The sequence below is a fragment of the Hypanus sabinus genome, chromosome 12, assembly GCF_030144855.1.
Source record: "Hypanus sabinus isolate sHypSab1 chromosome 12, sHypSab1.hap1, whole genome shotgun sequence".
Taxonomy (NCBI): Eukaryota; Metazoa; Chordata; class Chondrichthyes; order Myliobatiformes; family Dasyatidae; genus Hypanus; species Hypanus sabinus.
The window spans coordinates 41184395-41200963 of record NC_082717.1 but is presented as its reverse complement, the minus strand read 5'-3'; the positions used below and the strand labels follow the sequence as shown (position 1 = coordinate 41200963).

Genomic DNA, 16569 nt, shown 5'->3' with positions numbered 1-16569 from the left:
AGAAACAGTACTTATTAATTTACTATCTGTATTCTAGAAATTCAATCACAGATTGAAAAAATACATCAATATCTGATATTCAATATCATTGACCAAACCCCTTACCAGACTTGTAAACAACTTTCTCCACTTGTTTCTAGATTTAAGAAACCACAGGTCCAGTCTGTTTAATGTCTCTTCCCCTTACAGGCATATTCAAGTGGATATTTATACGCACACACAAATTTATATTTGCAATTTCAAAACAACACTTAAATATAAATGCTGAATTTATGTAATTCTCTTGCTAACCTTTCAAGGCTGCCCATACACATAGATCAGCTATGGTCAACTGATGTCCAACTAGGTAGGTCCTGAGAGAGAGTGCTCTATTAAGATCTTGTATTGCAGCAGGAAACAAAGCAGAGCTCACAAGTCTTGTGCTGCTGAACTCCAACCAGTGATCAACCTGCAAGCAAACAGATTATTGCTGGCATGAGTTTTAAAATTCACATTTATTATCAAAGAATGTATAAACTATACACCTTGAAATATGTCTGCTTAAAGGCAGCCACAAAGCAAGAAATTCAAATAAACCAATAGAAAAAAACTGTACAGAGAAAGTGAGAGGGGAAAAAAAAACACATCATGCAAACTCGAGGGGCCGAATGGTCTACTTCTGCACCTATTGTCTATTGTCAAACAGTAGAAGCAAGCCAACAGCATTCCAAACTAGACTGAGTCCCAGATCCACTCCCGGAGCAGCTGGAGTAGGCCCAAAGCTAAGCCTTGGTCCCCAGTTTTCACACCAGTGGGGCAGAAATGTACAGCAGCATATCATCAATTTACAATGAAGTATCTGGATATGATCAAATTTTCTTAATAAAAATTATAAGATTAAAAAAGTCTTACTTGTCACAAATGCCTCCTTGAAATCAATGAAATTTTCACAGCAATTTAATCACAATGAATTGTTGGAATTTAGCTCAGTAAAATGTTTTTACATTTAACACGTCCACAATGTTTTCACAAAATTTATCGAGTGACATCAATGTGTGTGGGCCTATTTGTTTTAGCATTAGAAATTATAACACATTTAATGCCTGTTTCCACAAATATATTGTTCTAATTTTACAAAGAAAAGAACACTTGTTGGTCACATCCCTCAACTTAACGGACCAAAGTCAATAATGAGGTCTGACATTTTGTGAGGACTTGGGCATCAATATTTATTGCCCCTCCCTCAAAGGCTTTGAGAAGGTGGGATAAGCTACCTTATCAAAGTGTCGTTCTCCTGTGAGTGTTGAGAACATCAGGATTTAGACCTAGTGATGATGATGATGACGACACCAATACATTTCCAAATCAGAAATCTGTAAAATTTCACTGAACTTGCGACAAAATTTTTAAGTATAAAACTTAGAGTGAAACTGCCAAATTTTTTTTAAAAACCTACTCTGCAACTCTACTAAATCCATTTTACAATGTTAAATTCCAAAGACTATACAATTATAGTTGGACAGTCTCTTCGGGCATCATTCTTATAAAACCATTATTTTCTTAAGCAGTATATCACTCCTAAAATCAAATGCCCAGAATTGCTTTCAGCTGTGTAATCAAACTAGGGGTTTATTTGAAGGGAATCACCAATAATGCCTTCTGTTTCCATGCTGACATTACTATGCCTAGTTTCTGCTCAAGGGCCTAGCATTGACCCTATCCTGTTCTGTTCTATCTGGTTGTTCTCAGCAAAACAAAACAAAAAAAAAAACCACATTCCATATAAAAGTGACAAGCCATACTGCCAAACAACCCCTGATTAACCCTAGCCTAATCACTGATCAATTAACCTACTAACCGGTATGTCTTTGGACTGCAGGAGGAAACAGAAGCACCAGAGAATACACATGCATTCCAAGGGGAGGGCATACAGAGACTCCTTACAGATAATGTCTCAATTGAATTCCGGTGCCCTGAGTTGTAATAGCATCATTCTACTGTGGCTACCAAAGGGCTTGACACAAAATGTCAACTGCTCATTTACCTCCAATGATACTGCCTGACCTGCTGAATTCATCCAGCATTCATGAATTTCTCCAGATTTCCAGCATCTACAGTCTTCCGTACCTGCCTCACCACTCTCTTATCCTTGTATGTTCTTTAACGTGAAAAAACTATCAGTACAGTACTCATTGCTGGACAAGCAAACTTCATCTGACTGGGAAGAGTGAAGTCCAAGTCATATGGCAACTTCAATTCCATCCTCATTCCTGTCAGACAAATCAGACAAACATGCACACTTGATGCCTTCTGACCTCAGTTCTATCATGAGGGCATGTCATTCCATCTCTGCAACATTGTCTGATTCTGCACAGTGCCAATTCATTAGTTGTGAAATACATATCCATGCCTTCCTAACTTCCTCAAGGTTTGATCATTTATTGATGACTTCCTCTTATGTTCTAATCTGTAAGAATTTTGGATGATCCTGTGACCTAACTTGCACAATTCCATTAACTCACTATAATTTTGCACTGTTGCACACAGAGTTCTGATATAGGTGTGGAAATTCTTATCCTCCACAATTTCATCCAGGCCTCAGTAACGTTTTCAGCCTCAATCTGCCAAACAAACCTTTTCATCATTCCTAAATGTATCTGTTCCAGTACCACTGGCAGATTTTCCTTTAACCTTCAACTTCCCAAGCCCTGGAATTCCCTCTGAAAAACCTTCAGGTTCCTAAGCTTCTGGAATTCCAGGGCTTAGGAACGAAGGTTAAAGCAAATTCTGCCAGTGGTGCTAGAACTTTATAAAACTCTAAAAGGCTGGAAGCCTCTCAGAAACCAAATATTAGTCACTTATCTTAACTAATCCATAAAAATTTTTCACATTTCCAAGCGCAATATAAAATCCCCGACATCACAATATAGCTGTAGTGCAATTCTATCTACTTGCATCATAATCAACTGCATAAAAAGCTAGCATTCCATTAGATTTGATCCTTTTCTTCCACCTATGCATACCATTTTATTTACTTAGGAAGATGATCCTCAAGTCTTTAGAAATTTGGTCATTTGTGACGTTCACTATATGCATTCCATTTCATGACTCTTGTTCAAATTGGGAAAAATTCACATTGAAATCCATTAGATATCGAGATGCATCTCAACTATTAATATACATCACATGCTTCAAATAACATTGCATATAGATCTTATCTATCGTTTTGCCACTGACAAAAATGATTGCCTGTCTTTCTATGCCATCAGCTAAGCAATTTATAAATAGTGAACAGCTGTAACCCATACATAGATCTTTACAGCACACTACTACAAATATAGTAGTAGTCCAATAAGAATATCTGACTCACTGTGTCTGTGGCTTTGACAAACAGTTTTTAAGTTAATAATTTGCCTTGTTCCATTGCACTCAACTTCAGCAAAATTAAGGACATTATCAGTTGCTTCTAATACTCATCTATAAGCACTTCAATCATTTTTTTCATTAAAATAAGTACTTTATTAAAGTCAATCAGGTTTAGCAAACGTGGCATCCTTATGCTCAACTGAAAATTTAACAAAGAACTATTTACTGATGTTAATTTAACTTGTCTACTAATTCCTTGACTCCCATCTGTCATTTCTTACGAACAGAATATTTTTTTAAATAGAGAGAACTTCAACAGGTTTTAATTTAGGGCGTCAAAGTTCACACTAAATTCCTTTAAAAACATGGTTGATAAAAACATCTGGTTTTGTATTTTAATAGATTAGTTAATTTTGTCAAATTCATGTTCCTTCAATTCACTGTTGGCTTTCTGGAGGTCTGGGATGCCTTTCTCTATTATAAATCATTCAGATTGTTTGCTATTTTCTTTAAATTTATCATGTTAGCGACACCTGCTTTTTGAAGCAAGTCTCATTGCTCACTTTTTATACTTTAAATTATCATCCTTAGCTGTTTCTGATTCTTTCCAAATTCATGCTAATGTTTGAATTTATACATGGTTGTTCTCGACCATTGTTTTTGGGGCATTTAGAACTCCTGTCCTTTGGACAGCAAGAAAAGCAGCATCAGTAGAGAGGGGAAAAACAATTAAGTGTTTCAGACCAATAACCTTTCATTAGCATATATGAAAGGACCCACCCAAAATATTAAATCCATTCCACCCTCAAGTAACATCAAATAACTTGCTGAATCTCTTCAGCACTTCCAGTTTCAATTTCCAAAATCCATGGTATTTTGCTTTTACATTCACTTTCCCATAACAATTTAAGAAAGCAGAAAATTATAGTTTTAAACTGGCATCATGCAATACATATTTTGCACACCTAACTTTCTAATTTAACATACCATCTCTACTGCAAGTTTATTACAATGCTAAGTAGCATAGCAAAATTACTTCCATCTGTCCCAACTGGCATAGGTTGTAGTAAACCAGAGAAGTGGACGTGGCAGTGAGGCCTTGCTTTCACAGTACATCTCATATGCTTTCCAGATTCACTGGCAACTGTAAATAAAATAGTCTCTTTCTGGGATTAATTACCAATTTATATGGGTAGGTTAATACCTTTAATGTAATAAAAATCAAAGCAAAGAATGCCTGAATAGAATAGAAACCTGAAAAACTTGTTCTGTATTTCACCAGGTCAATCAAAACTTCAATCTAGAGAATATTTTTAAAAAGTGCAATGCTTGTAACTTTTCAAGACACAATGGCCAGAAAAAAATTAAATTAAGCCTGTGGAGAATACATATCCAATCATTTTTTTCTTAAGTTAATGACACAAGAGGTTCTGCAGATGCTGAAAATTTAGAGCAATACACACAGTGTGCTGGAGGTGCTCAGCTCACCAGGCAGCATCTATGCAAAAGAGTAAACAGTCGACGTTTCAGGCCAAGACCCTTGACCAAGACTAGAAAGAAAGAAGTCACCTCGTACTTCTTCCTCACCCCCCCCCCCCCACCCCACCACTTCTTACTCTGACTTCACCTCTTATTTGGAAAGATCGGAAGAAGTGGGGGCAATAACAAAGTTTAAAAGATGTTTGGATTGGTATATGGATAGGAAAGTTTAAAAGGATAAGGGCAAACAAAGGCAAATAAGGTAACTTAATTAGGCCACGTGGTCAGCATGGATGAGTTGGGCTATGTTATTCAGTTCCATGACTTTATGATACAAGCTTCTTAGCGGAGGGACCACGTAACTTAACAAGTGGAACACTAGCCAATAATAAACAGCAATAATGAAAGACTGGAAGATCACAGGAAATTTCTAAAATTTATTAACTAAAATATTTAAAGAAAATGTGAAAAAACAACAAAAGTGAAAAATTTCCTTGCACCTCAAATGGGTAAATTATAAGATCTATACTGCTTATGTGTTCATGTGAAAACACTGCCAACAATTATCCGAAAACATTACTTGCTACACTTTAAGAGAATGTCATCCCCCATCTAAATATTAATAAATTCACAAATGATTGAGAAAATGCTTTTTGTGTGCAGTCCACACTCAAAAGTCTTCCAGGTTGACAAAATGACCAGGGTGTTTTAATGCTGCTCTGATTGTATAGAGATGACATCCATCCAAGGTGTCCAATTAATCATTGCGTTACCAACCTAAAAGTCAACTTTTTACCTCAGCATGTTCCAGCAGATTGAAACCATAGAGCTTGCTGTCGGTAGCAACTCGAGCCAGATAGCGAACAATGGAAATCACATCATTAAAAGTGACATTTCTGTAATATTAAAAATAGAATACATCACAGTGGCAACACTAATTAATATTACTCAGCAACTGCTCTAAATAATTTGTTTTATATTTTATCTTTAAAAATATTTTCTTAAAGTATATGTGACCTCTTATTTGGGATCAATTGAGTATAACAGATTTCAAATGTTGGGACTGCATGAAAAGGTGATAGTGCAGAATGCCATATACTATGGATGGTACATGTAATATTTGTTGAGTCAAATAGAACATAGAATAGTACATCACAAGTACAGGTCCTTCAGCCCACTAGTTATGCTGAACTAATTAAATGCCTATTAAAATAAACCCAGCTGCAAACACAATGTTCATATCCTTCCATTCCCTACATATCCTTGTGTTTATCCAAGAGTCTCAAAAATACTTCCATCATATCTGCCTTTAATGCCACCACCCCTTGAAGCACATCCCCATTCCCTGTGTAAAAAACAACTCGCCCTATATATCTTTCTTTTGCTATATATCTTTCAACTTATCCCCTCTTACTTTAAATGCATGTCCTCTACAATTAGTTTTTGACCCTAGGATAAAAATACTGGCTGTCTACTCTACCTATGCCTCTCAGAATCTAATAAACCTCTATTGGCTCTACTCTCAGCTAAGTTTGTCCGACCTCTCCTTATAGCACATGCCCAGGAAGCATTCTGGTAAGACTCTTCTGCATCCTCTCCAAATCCTTACTATAACAGGACAAACAGTAATTGATGTAATACTCTGGACGCTGCCTTAGAAGGGTTTAATAAAGCTGCAACATAACTTCCCGACTCTTGAAATTAATAACTCAACTACTTTTTTTAAACAATATTTTCATTAAATTTTACATATATTTCACATATACAAATAAACAATAATTAAACTAAATAGTGAAATATATCCTCATGTTTTTTACTATCAAAGAAAAAGAGATATAACATTTCACATACTTCACATATTTACTAAAGAAATAAAACAAAAACATCAGGAAAAAAACCACAGAAGCACTCAACAACACACAGCTATTTCAAAATGACTGTGCACCTTGATGTCCAAAAAACTCCAATAAATGTTTCCACACATTAAACAGGTTTCCACGCTGTTTAATGGAGCAGAAAACAAACTCCCGATCTTGAAATTTCAGAAACTGAATGAGAACTGCTCTGCTCTGGTTTGGTTTCGACTGTGCTAAAGTTTGGCAAACTCTTTCTAGGATGAAGGATCTGTCGGTGTCCAGCTCCAGCCAGCGCAGTAGCATGTCTTGTACGAATTCCAGCAGTGGTCAGTTCCCTTTAGTGCCCTCCCAGAGGCCGAACAACTGCAAATTTTTCCTTTGACTCTGATTCTCAGTCTTGGATTCCAGGTAGGCAATTCATTTCATGGCATTGGTTAGTTTCAGCCTTGTTCTTTTCCATGCGCTCCTCTGCTGCCATTATTCAGTTTTCAGCCTCTACCATCCGTGCAGTATTAGAAGAAACATTTCGCTTCACCTCCGACATATTGTTTTCCAAGACAACGACAGAGCTGGCCATCTTACCCAAGCAGTCATCTATACTGTCCAGTTTGGATCCAAACTCAGAGCAAAGTAATTTTAATTCATCTAGCACCACTGTTAGCTCTGCCATGTTGCTAGAAACTTCTTCATCTTGCTTTGTCGATGAAGTGTTGATTTTCGATTTTTTGGAGCCACGTTTTCAGGTGAAGATATCACAGTCTTTGATTGTAGTCATTTTTGACATTGCCCGAGTTCAGTTGGTATTGTTAACTCAGGGTTTTAAAGTTGTTTAGTGCAAGGTTGTACTGAGCCTCCACGTTAAGCTGCCATCTTGGTTCATGGCTCCATATTGCCCCCAATAACTTGACTACTTAAAACATTTTTCAGAACCCCAAGATCCCTCTGCACATCAACACTTGAGGATTTTGCCATTAACAGTGTATTGTCTCTTTACATAGCATTTCTTAAAATGCAACACTTCACACCTGCCATTTCCCTGCCTGTATCTGTGAGTAATCTATATCCTGCTGTATCCTTTGACTATCTTCTACACTATCCACACCACCATCTCCAAACCTACTAACCCATCCAACTGCATAATCAGAGGTCATTTATAGAAATCAAAAAATACAAATCCAAAATTTTAAATCTCTTATAGGAAGTTGCAAACAAAAATGCTCAAGTTTGTCTTTTGCAACTTGGCTTATCACACTTGAGAATCATATCCCATTAGTTTACATGTACCTCAAATTGCACAGTATATACCAACAGATGTTGATATTCAGACTGAGAGTTACCAACTAGATACATTTCCAATACTTAATGCCCTCAAAATGCAAAATTTAAACAGGACAAAAACCAAGAAACTCAATAAATTAAAAACAAAAGAATCCAGTTTATTTTGAAGAGGACCAGTCAAGCATTCACTATCTTGTTTTTGAAAATAAAACTTCATTTCAGTCCTCAGTGCCTATGCTCTAACTTTATGTACTCAAACAAGAGATTATAATGAAATTATACAAACCAAAGGATGATTGCTGAAGTACATAGAGGATTTTATCAATGCCTAATGATCCACTGCTTTAGAGAAGCAATAGTGGAAGGAATATAAGAAGCAGATCAGAAGTTTGGATGGGTGAAAGAACAGTCAAGGATATAAATTTGAAAAGAATTTTTTGTAGGAGTTTAAGTACAGAATCAATGAGCTAAAATGTGTTTGGCACAGTTTAAAAGTAGTAGTTATGAGGAAAATGAAGAGATTAGATTTATGGAATATGTATGCTGATTGAGATTACTATGAAAGCAGTCTATAGTGCTTGTCTGCCCTATCTGAAAAGGTGTGTCAATAAACAGAATAGAAAATGTTGGCATTTAACCATCAACAGCTCATTTGTACATACCACAATCCTGTTACTACTACATGCGATTCAGCCACCGTTCCTATTTCACAGAAATGCTAATAATTCAGTGACAAGATAGCCAAAATGTTGCTTGCTCATAGAATATTTAAATAGAATTTCAAGCTGAAGTCAATACATAATAAAAATAATCCTGAGTGATGACTTAATAATTAAAACCATTAAAAATAAGCCATTGTTACATTACTCCTAGCATTATTTTTAATTTCCAAGTAGCAGCAACAAAGGCTAAGGAACACATTTCCTTCATCTTTCTATACACATTAATATTTTATTAATTCAGCAAGAGGAAGACATAATCTATAATATTCAGAAGGATGATTTATTGTTTTTAAAAAATCTTTGAAGTTGAAAGAGGGTGCAATAATTCCAAGTATCCACTTAAAACAATACTTACTCAGAAACTCGCAGAGTGTTCTCCTTACCCTCTTCAACCAAAACGTTGACATAATCTTTGGTGTGCTCAACAGTTAGCAATACACCTGCAAAAGGGAACAATTACATTCCACAGATTTCTAGTTTGAAATCACAAATCCAATTTAAGTGAACAATGACTTTATAATATGCGAAATGGTCTCAAAGTTCAGAATAATATCCCAGACAATACTATTTACAAAACACACCTAATCTTTGCAGTGCATAGCTACCAACAGTATGAAATGTCATTAAGAAAATTACAAAAACTCTAACATTAATAGTCCAGTCCTCAAAATCAATCCTCCTAGTAAATGTCAACAGTCATGATTTGAATGCTAAAGTTAAAGTTGCATCAAACATTTGCAATTACTAATTCTCACATCCCCTTACTTGTGAAGATACTTTTGGCACCACTTGGTTAGTTCCTTCCCTAAAACCTACTGCAATGAATTGTCAACTCCACCAAATTTGATTTGTTTCCTTTTAAATTTACATGAATTTTTTTGTTGTACATAAAGCTTGCAGAGTTCAGAGTTGCTAAGGCGGTTTGGTTGAGCAAAGGCTTCAACAACAGTTTTGAAAACAAATCTGCATTAACCTTGCAAAGTACTAATCAATTCTCACTTAAATCATGCTGGTTCTGTTGCTAATGAAGGAAGTGCTACATTACTGTATTCAATTTTAATACTTAACAAAAAGTGATGAGGAAAACTGATTTTCAGTTCTATGAGGTTAAGAATAGCAAGAAAAATGGGGTTTGAAAGATTAACTTATTTAAGTTGTCCATTAAACAAAATACATAAAACATTAAATACAAGTTTATTTTCATTTCCAATTTCATTTTTTGAAAACCACATAATCAATAATTACTTCAGTAACCACCAGAGTTCTAATGGCTTGAATAATTGCTGCATTGCAGATTGGAAGATTGGATGCAAGGTGAAAAGCCATCCAAAGTAAAACAAGAGCAACTGACATTTTCACCCAATCATCAATGCTAAACAGCACCACCAGGTGTGTTGAATGGAGACTGCATTTTTCTTGCACTTACCTTGCACCAACTTTTTACTGGATAGGGCAAAACATCAGAAGCACCCCACCTTGCCATCTTATCTGCACTGCAGCAATTCTACTCATCAGAACAGTAAGACTTGCTGCTCCCATAATCAATGCTCTTATCATTTTAAGATTAATTGTAACTGTAACACAGGTTTGAAAACATTTTCTTTACCTTATTATTTAAGAGCCAATCTAACTAGATTATAGTTTGTATGCACAAGAGACAGTGGTGAGCATCCTGCTTTGGTATCCACCAGATGGAGAAGCTTTGGCCAATACAGTTTTGCTTATTTTCCTTTCAGCAACGGAAATGCTATACACAGAGGGGATCGATATCGCTCACCAAACTTAAAAACAATCAAACTATTAATCTTAAATTATAAAATTGCTCAAGGGTTTTAAGCACACTCAAGCAAACCCAATTAGTGCACGCATGATGTTTTAAATTACAGTGATTATGTAGTACAAGGTAAATGCCACATAAAATAGTTGGAGCAGCACAATAGTGCAGCTGTTGGTGTTGCTCCTATATGGTTCCAATGGCGTAGGTTCAATCTTCACCCTGGATGCTGCACACCAGTCTGTACATTTTCCCTTTCCAAAGACATATTGGTAGGTGATTTAGCCACCATAAATTGACCGTAGTGGGCAGGACAATTGGGAGGGATGGGAGTTATTGACCATGTGAGGGATGCAGTTGATATAACAGTCAGAGGAACAAAGAGCAAGGCACACAATGTTTTTTACTAAAATTATTATCAACTAAACTCTAAATAACAAGACATATCAGATATGGACACAACCAGTTAAAAGAATCAACATTTAAAATATGTAAATATTGTAGCTCACTTTTAAAATCTGAGATCTCAATTTCACAGAAGGTTTAAATATCTAACTATTGACATCATTAGCCCTCCTTAAATAATTACCACATATTTAACACTTCTCTTCTTTGGTGCATTAAACACAATGACAGCCCAAGGTATCAGAAGTCAGTTTGAATCTCATTGGTCAATTTATTTGGCTTATCAACTATCATAGAGTTGTTTCAAGAACAGAGCTTCAATATTTCATATTTCCCGAATTATAAGATCACAAGAAATATGTGCCAGTATTCTTTCAAGATTCAAGTTTATCACGTGCACATCGAAGCATGCAATGAAATGCGTCCTTTACATTAACAACTGACACACCCTAAAGGTGTGTTAGGATCAACCTGCAAGTGTCGCCACTCATTTAATATATCAATATATATTACTGTTACATATACTTATATTCTATATATATATATTCAATATATATATAACTGTTACATATACTTATATTCTATTGTATAGCAAAGACTAATTGGATCGTCCAAGACACTCTCCAATAAGTGCACTTCAACTGAAATGTGATAAATCAGGCAAAAGTAGCTGATTTCAAGAGGACAGTAGTGATTGTGCTACAAAATACAAATTAATAAAACCTGTCAGCATTCTAATTCAAGATTACATGGTAGTAATGAAAAATACATTAAGTAGACATATTGGTTAATTTCTTGACTCTCATAATATATCCCATAGTCCTAACTAAATAGAATCTACTTCGATACAAAAAAGTGAAGGTTCAGAAAGCCTTTATCATCCTCTACAGAGTATTTATTTGACCAGATTCAGGTTTAATTAAGTGTTTTTAAGTTTATGCTTTGGGGTACAGTACAAGATGCTAGGTTGCAACATTACCTGCAGGCAAATCAGAAACATCTGATTTGGCTGCAGATCCATCTGTCAAGGTATGCAAGAAAACCCTTGTCACTATCCTTCAGTAGTGCAGGACTTATTTGTCCTAAGTATCCTTTCTTCCCCTCCCTCTGCAGATGAAAACCACTGAACTAATTTTTCTCAATATACCACTATTATCTTGAAATGAAAAATATTAATTGGGTATGAACGTGTCAGCATCAGAATAGAGTTTACAATTATAAACAGCTTCTGTGCCATAAGTGTATTTTAAATCACCAGAACCACACCCATTTATTGTCCAATTAAAATTGGTCAGCCGATCATGTCGCTGGTCCTTTAATTTCTCGCAAACGTAATTCACACTCCAACTTAAATTTGATACCTACTGCAAAGAATCTAAAGACAGACAGGAAATTAAAACCTTAAAGGAATTAAAATAGCTTTAAAATCATAACAAATGCAATATTTTTAAAGAAAAAAATATTGATGTTACGCCTGCATCCCTTTTTTAACTTTGTATTTTAGGCAATTGTTAGAAAATAAATATTATGGGCGAATAAACAGCTGGGTGATTCCCATCCTACACACTCTCAGCCCCTCGTCCTGTCAAGCCTGCATGCCTGGAGGAACGCACATGATGCAATACCGTGTGCTGCGCAGGAGGCTCCGGCAGGTCTCTCGCTCTCAGTCACCTAACACTTTACACTCACCTAACGGAGGGCTGGACGCGTCCACGGATAGACTCAAAGCCATCTGCTGTGCCGCTGATCACCTCAGCCTCAGTGACAGCCGTCACCGCTCTCCGACTGCTTCACTCTGAAGTCGCTCCCGCGATGAAGCGAAACTGACGAGTTCCGGGCGCTACAGGATCATTCTTCCCCCATGACCGCTTCCTCCGGAAACCTTTCACTCAGACTGCCCAGTCATCGCTGGGGGGTTCGAATTACCTTTGTCTGCAACATTTCATCTCATCTGAAACGACGAATTTAAAAGGCACACGGATTAACAGTGAGGAACTGCTTACAACGAACATTTTGTATTTTTGATGTATAATTGTCATAACAATGTTTTGCAGTCTGCCACGTATTAGACAATTTCTACAAACTGAAAAGACCAGCCTTTGAGGTGGAGAGGATGGGGGAGGAGTTGGCATCGACTGAAATGTTGTAATGTTTAAAGAGCACGTACTTTACAGAAGCACGTGAACAAGTAAACTTCTAAATTTGAAGCATAGACTCGGAGATGGGCCCTTTGGTCTACCGCCACTTTGCCGAGCAGCATACTTAACTGTATTAATCCTACATGACTGATTTAGTTCCATTACCCTCCCTCTGTGTCTTGCTCATTCAAGTACCTGATGCCTCTTAAATGTTGTTACTGTTCTTGCCTTCACCCACCTTCTTTGATTCAAGGTACCAACTACTCTGTGTGAATATCTTTACTCCTCAGATCCCTATCAAACGTCCTCCCTCATCATAAACTAGACACTCTTCCCATGAGAAGCACACTTATTTATGCCTCATAAGTTTATATATCTCCATCGTGACGCCTCTCAGCACCCTTTGCTCCAAGGAAAACAGACCCAACCAATCCTTTCTCTCCTTATAACTCAAGCTCTTTAACCCAGACAACACAAAGTGCACTGCAGATGCTGTGGTCAAATCAACATGTACAAACAAGCTGGATTAACTCAGCAGCTCTCGCAGCATCAGTTGAAACGAGCAGTCAATGTTTCAGCCCGACCTGCTGAGTTTTTTCAGCTTGTTTGTACGTGTTAATTAATCCAGACAACAACTTTGTCCTGCTGAAGCGTTTCAGCCCGAAAAGTCTTTTCCAAAGATGCTGCCTGGCCTGCTGAGTTCCTCCATCATTTTGTGTGTGTTGCTTGGATTTCTAGCACCTGGAGATTTTCTCTTGTTTGCAACATCTTTGTTAAACTTTTCTGCACTTTCTCTTGCTTGGCACGGCACTGCACATAATGATGGCTCCTCTTAGTTAATCACATCTTTGCTGCAGTATAACGACCAGAACTGCATTTAAAGTTCAAAGTAAAATTTATTATCAAGAGTACAAACATGTCACCAGATACAACCCAGAGATTCTTCTTCCTGCAGTCATACTTAGCAAATCTATAGAAAAATAACTGTAATCAGGATCAATGAACAACAAATTCTGCAAATGCAAATATAGATAAATTAGCAATAAATAACAAGAGCATGAAATAATGAGATGACAAGTCCTTAAAGTGAGACCTTCAGTTGTGGGAACGTCAGAAATAGAATGATCCTAGTTATCCCGTTTTGTTCAAGAGCCTGATGGTTGAGGGATAATAACTGGTCTTGAACCTGCTGGTGTAAGTCCTGAGCCATGTGTAACTTCTATCTGACGGCAGCTCTGAGAAAAGAGGATGGCTTGGCTGGAAGTCTCCCAGATATCCCTCATCTGACACCCAAAGCAGAAAACTGGACCTGCAGTCATGCCCGCTATTCTTAAATTAGAAGAAAAAAGAGATATGAAAGTAACTTACCTCCTTACCTCGCTTAGGCCCCTCCTTGCCAAAGCCCTACTACTCTGACTCACGCTACTCCAACAACTGCTCCACTAAGCAGTGTCTCCCTTTTAGCCCAGAACTTTTTCAGCGGCCTTGCGCAATGATCAGCATCTGTGTCTGTGTACTTCTCCCAATCAAATCTCCTGCTGAAAGAAACTCCTGGCTTTTTAAATCTTCTCTGGCTTTGCGCAATGACGAGCCATTTGCGCAATTCTCCCAATCAAAGTAGCGAATGGTCAGAGCAAAGCATAATGTTTTGTAAGGCTGTTTCATCATATGATATTTGAGCATAATTGCTTGGAACACTTAATTACTTCCCTGAAAGTGGCTGCACAGGTGGATGAGCTGGTGAAGAAAGCATATGCCATGCTTATTTTCATGGATCAGGGCACAGAATATCAGAGTTGGGACACAATGTTACAACTTTGCAGAACACTGGTTAGTCAGTTCTTGGTGTATAATGCATTTTCTAGTGCTCACATTATAGGAAGAATGTGATTGCAATAGAGAGGGTACAGAGGAGATTCTCCAGTTTGTTGCTTGGATTGAAGGACTAGTTATGGGGAGAGATTGGATAGGCTGGCTCAGAGTCATGGAGTCATACAGAAGTACAGCACAGAAACAGGCCCTTTGGCCCATATAGTCCATGCCAAAACCATTTAGACCGCTTACTCCCATTGACCTTCACCAGGACCATACACTCGTGCTAGAAAGTTTGTGAACCCTGTAGAATTTTCTGTATTTCTGTATAAATATGACCTAAAATGTGATCAGATCTTCATGTAAGTCCTAAAACTAGATAAAGAGAATGCAATTAAATAAATAACACAAAAACATTATACTTGTTCATTTATTTATTGAGAAAATGATCCAATATTACTTGTATTTGTTGGGAAAAGTATGTGAACCTTTGCTTTCAGTAACTGGTGTGACCCCCTTGTACAGCAAAAACTTCAATAAATATTTCTGGTAACTGTTGAACAGTCCTGCATATCGGCTTGGAGGAATTTTAGGTCGTGCCTCCTTACAAAAACTGCTTCAACTGTGGGATGTTGGTGGGCTTCCTTGCATGAACAGCTTACTTCAGGTCCTTATGCAAAATTTCTGTAGGATTAAGGTTAGGACTTTGACTCTGTCTTTCAAAACACAAATTTTCTTCATTTTAAATCTTTTAGTTGTTGATTTACTCGTCTTTCAGATCATTGTCTTGTTGTATTATCCAACTTCATTTAAGCTTCAGGTGACAAACTGCTACCCTGACATCCTCTTGTAAAATGTCTTGTTACAATTTTGAATTCATTGTCCCCTCAATGAGTACAAGCTGTCCAGACCCTGAGGCAGTAAAGCAGCCCCAAACCATGATGCTCCTTCCAGCATGCTTCACAGTTGGGATGAGTTTTTGGTGTTGGTGTGAAGTGCCCTTTTTCCTCCAAACAGAACATTATGCATTTCTGCCAAGAAGTTCAACTTTTGTCTTATCTATCCACAGAACATTGTTCCAGAAGCATTGTAGAACATCCAGGTGGTCTTTTGCAAACTTGAGATTTGCAGCAATTTTTTTAGGGGAGCAGTGGTTTCCTCTGTGCTGTCCTTCAATGAACACCATTCTTGTCTGGTGTTTTTCTTATAGTGGACACATGAACAGAGACTTTAGCAAGATTTAGAGATTTCTGCCAGTCTTTTGCTGTTACCCTTAGGTTCTTCTTCACCTCCTTCAGCATTGCATATTGTGCTCTTGATGTGCTCTTTGCAGGACGCCCACTCCTAGGGAGAGTAGCAACAGTACTGAGTTTCCTCCATTTATAGACAACTTCCCTTACTGTGTACTGATGAACACTCAAGTCTTTAGAAATAATTTTGTAGCCTTTTCCAGCTTCATGTAGCTGTACAGTTCATCCAAGGTCCTCTGAAAGTTGTTTTGATCAAGGCATGGTGCACATAAACAGATCTTACTTGACAAGAGCAGGCCCTGTCAGTAACCTGACTTGTGTGTTCTTCTTTATAGGACAGGGCACCTCTGCAACCCATGCCTCCAATCTCATCTCATTGATTGGAACACCTGACTCCAAGTAGCTTTTGTAGAAGGCATTGCCCCAGAGGTTCACATACATTTTCCAACAAATTCTTGTAATATTGGATAATTTTTCTCATATAATGATTTTTGTATTTTTTATTTAATT

General features: G+C 37.2%; 1 protein-coding gene across 1 annotated transcript in view; it reads right to left on the bottom strand.

Annotated features, from left to right (window-relative positions):
• Positions 1–12742, bottom strand: part of eprs1 (glutamyl-prolyl-tRNA synthetase 1) — a 55013-nt gene extending 42271 nt beyond the window's left edge. The window contains exons 1-4 of the mRNA XM_059985822.1: positions 12549–12742; positions 9036–9120; positions 5621–5720; positions 292–448 (exon numbers count right to left, since the gene is read on the bottom strand). Coding sequence (XP_059841805.1) covers positions 292–448; positions 5621–5720; positions 9036–9120; positions 12549–12591 — 385 coding nt within the window. The 5' untranslated portion in view covers positions 12592–12742. The remainder of the gene's footprint in view (positions 1–291; positions 449–5620; positions 5721–9035; positions 9121–12548) is intronic.
• Positions 12743–16569: the final 3827 nt, after the last annotated feature.